At 59.5% G+C, this 3,492-nt stretch overlaps 1 protein-coding gene across 1 annotated transcript; it reads left to right on the top strand.

Annotated features, from left to right (window-relative positions):
- The first annotated feature begins 956 nt into the window (after positions 1 to 956).
- NUP62 (nucleoporin 62) lies at positions 957 to 2,507 on the top strand. The gene has a single exon (XM_007463394.1). It carries the CDS (start codon positions 957 to 959, stop codon positions 2,505 to 2,507), a length of 1,551 nt encoding a protein of 516 aa, XP_007463456.1.
- The last annotated feature ends 985 nt before the right edge of the window (positions 2,508 to 3,492 follow it).

The raw sequence follows: 3,492 nt of genomic DNA, 5'->3' as shown, positions 1-3,492 counted from the left end.
AGAGTGGGGCCTGCTGAGCAGGACTGGATTTTCTGGGTCTCGCGCCCTCTCCCCTCCCTCCCTCCTGTGCTCTCTCTGGTGGCAGCTCATCACCTCCCGGTGCTCATCCTCTGTGCCCTGCACCTGCAGGTGGAGGAGGCCCCTCTGTAGCACCTGGAGAGAAACCCAGGGGAGATCTCTTGGCCGACTCGTGTCTCCATGTCCCCTTGAACCAGTCTCTGTGGCCAGGGACGCCAAGCGCACTGATTGAGCACTCGGGTCTCATGCCCACCCCTGAGTTAGAAGGAGAGCGAGGGACTGCGCCAGCATGCCCTGCATCCTCCTAAATGGTGTGGGGTGTGCGCAGGGGGGGCCTTTGGCACCCAAGGCCCTGGCGTACGGCTCAGCTTCCCAGGGCCCATCTCTCTGTGAGGTCCAGAAGGGCACGTGGGGGGTGGCACTGTGCCTAATCAGCCTACCCCCACCCACTTGCAGTCAGCAGGGAGGCCTGCGGAGCAGGTCCCAAAGGCACTTGTGTGCCTCTAGCCCCGCTCACCAGAAGCACCTCGAATCCGACTTCCTCCTCAGGGGCTGAGGTCGGTTCAGGCGCCCACTCTTTGGCCTTCCCTTCCTTGGCAGCAGGGCTCCCGCTGGTGCTGGCTGTGGCCATGAGCGGCCCAAGCACCTCCAGCTCCTAGTGCCTGACCCCCGGGACGGGCTGTGCATCCCGATCCTTCTTTCCTAGTTTAGCAGGGCCTGGTTAGGCTACACATTGAGAAGAGGATGGGTGGCTGCTTAATCAGAATTATCGAGTCCTGCCACCCTGCAGACGGCTCCGTCATACCGCTGAGGTTCCTTTCCAAAACTGTCATCTAATCATGTCACTTCCTCTGCTTTAAAAAATCTTTCCAAGGTTGCAGACACCGGTGGATTTGCTTTGGGAGCCGGAGTAGCTGCTGCCACCAGAGTCTGGAGCCATGAGCGGGTTTAATTTTGGAGGCACTGGGGCCCCCACAGGTGGGTTCACCTTTGGCGCTGCAAAGACAGCAACAACCACGCCTGCTACGGGGTTTTCTTTCTCCACGTCTGGCACTGGCGGATTTAATTTTGGGACTCCCTCCCAGCCAGCAGCGAGCACCCCTTCCACCAGCCTGTTCTCACTCACCACCCAGGCTCCAGCGACACAGACCCCAGGATTCAGTTTTGGAACCACAACTCCCACAGCAGGAGCAACCGGATTTTCCTTAGGGATCAACAGCCCAAAGCTAAACTTGAGCGGCACAGCTGCCACCCCAGCCACGACACAGCCCAGCGGCTTTGGGCTCGGCGGCAGCACCCTCACCAATGCCATCTCGAGCGCCGTCACATCAGCCCAGGGCACGGCGCCCACCGGCTTTGTGTTTGGCTCTACCAACACGTCTGCTGCTCCGTCCACCACACCTGGGGGCTTCTCGTTCACGGGTGGAGGCACATCCCAGACTGGGACCTCCGGCTTCAACATTGGCTCCATGGGGAGTTCAGCCCAGCCCACGGCCCTCACCGGGCTGCCCTTCACGCCGGCCACGCCAGCGGCCACTGGAGCAGGGGCCACACAGCCAGCTGCTTCCGCACCCACCGCCACTACCGCCAGTGCTGGGCCCTCGCTCTTTGCCTCGCTGGCAACCGCTCCAGCCTCGTCTGCTGCCACCGGGCTCTCCCTTTGTGCCCCAGCCACCACGGCAGGGACGCCCGGAGTGGGGACGTTGGGCTTCAGCCTGAAGGCCCCTGGAGCAGCTTCCACCACCTCCACGGCGACAACCACCACCGCCACCACTGCCACCACCGGCTTCTCCTTGAATATAAAACCACTGACTCCAGCTGGGATCCCCAGCACCACAGCGGCCTCCGGGACCGCCCCAGCCGGCCCCAGTGCAGCCACCGGGGTGTCCGCCAGCCCCACGATGACCTACGCCCAGCTGGAGAGTCTGATCAACAAGTGGAGCCTGGAGCTGGAGGACCAGGAACGGCACTTCTTACAGCAGGCCACGCAGGTCAACGCCTGGGACCGCACGCTGATCGAGAACGGGGAGAAGATCACCACCCTCCACCGCGAGGTCGAGAAGGTGAAGCTGGACCAGAAGAGGCTGGACCAGGAGCTCGACTTCATCCTGTCTCAGCAGAAGGAACTGGAAGACCTGCTGAGCCCGCTGGAGGAGTCGGTCAAGGAGCAGAGCGGGACGGTGTACCTGCAGCATGCCGACGAGGAGCGAGAGAAGACCTACAAGCTGGCCGAGAATATCGACGCACAGCTGAAGCGCATGGCCCAGGACCTCAAGGACATCATCGAGCATCTGAACACGTCAGGGGGCCCCGCCGACACCAGCGACCCTCTGCAGCAGATCTGCAAGATCCTCAACGCGCACATGGACTCGCTGCAGTGGATCGACCAGAACTCGGCCCTGCTGCAGAGGAAGGTGGAGGAGGTGACCAAGGTGTGCGAGGGCCGCCGCAAGGAGCAGGAGCGCAGCTTCCGCATCACCTTCGACTGAGCCGCTGCCCCGAGGGTGCACAGCGGGGCTGGGGACATGCAGTTACTGTCCCGTTTGGGGTTGCAGTGAAATACGTTTCTTTCTTTCTTTCTTTCAAACAGTCGTGCTGTTGAGAGAACTGTTCTGTGGTTAGACTTTCCACCTTAGCGAATAGAAAGGATTCTCAGCGCTCCGGTCCAGGCAGCAGCCTCGCAGGTGTGGTTTCTGTGTGTATCATCTGTGTGTCCTAGACTCTCTTCATCTACTACAACCACCCACCTCCAAGAGCTGGAGAAGCACTGAGCTGCCTGAGAACCACTTGTCTCCCAGCCGGGGTGCCACGCAGCCACTCTGTCCAACACACAGTCATAGGTGCAGGGAGAACAGACTATGGCTGAAGAATCTCCATCCTCAAGGAGCCAGCAGCCTGGTATAAGTGTAACCAGTATAGAGAAGTGACTTGTGAATGGAACGGACAGTGGGACATAGAATTTCAAAGGAGGAGAGAGAGGTCAGATGAGGGACTTGAATGAGGTGTTGAGAAAAGAGGTCTCACCTTGCCTGGCTGACACACCTCCTCGTCCTTGTCTCTTTATCTCAGTCTTCTCCTCGGGGAAGCCCTCTCAGCCACCCTGAAGCTGGGTCAGGTGGCCGTCCTGCATCCTGTGGGTCCCACACCACACTGAGCTTGCGAGCTCACATCTTTGGTTACACTCGTCACACTATATTGTGCCGACTGTTTACTCCTCTGCCTCGCCATTAGGTTGTGAGCCCCTGGGGGCACGGACTGTTTCTTGTTCCCCTTGTGTCCTCAGCACAATTCCTGTCACACTTGTCAAACAGGTGAACAGTAGAGATGAAACCAGCATAAAACATTATTCCACAGAATGCCTGTTAAGTGGCCAGGGTGCCAGAGGTGGCCACAGACTTGATTCTGAACCTCCCAAAGCCAAAGCAAACCTAGTCAGTTGCAGTGAGATAGACCCACGGTGTGCAGAAGGCAGAA

Source organism: Lipotes vexillifer, unplaced genomic scaffold (assembly GCF_000442215.2).
Source record: "Lipotes vexillifer unplaced genomic scaffold, Lipotes_vexillifer_v1.1 scaffold802, whole genome shotgun sequence".
Lineage (NCBI taxonomy): Eukaryota > Metazoa > Chordata > Mammalia > Artiodactyla > Lipotidae > Lipotes > Lipotes vexillifer.
Note: the sequence above shows the minus strand (reverse complement) of the source record. Positions and strands in the feature narration are given on the sequence as shown.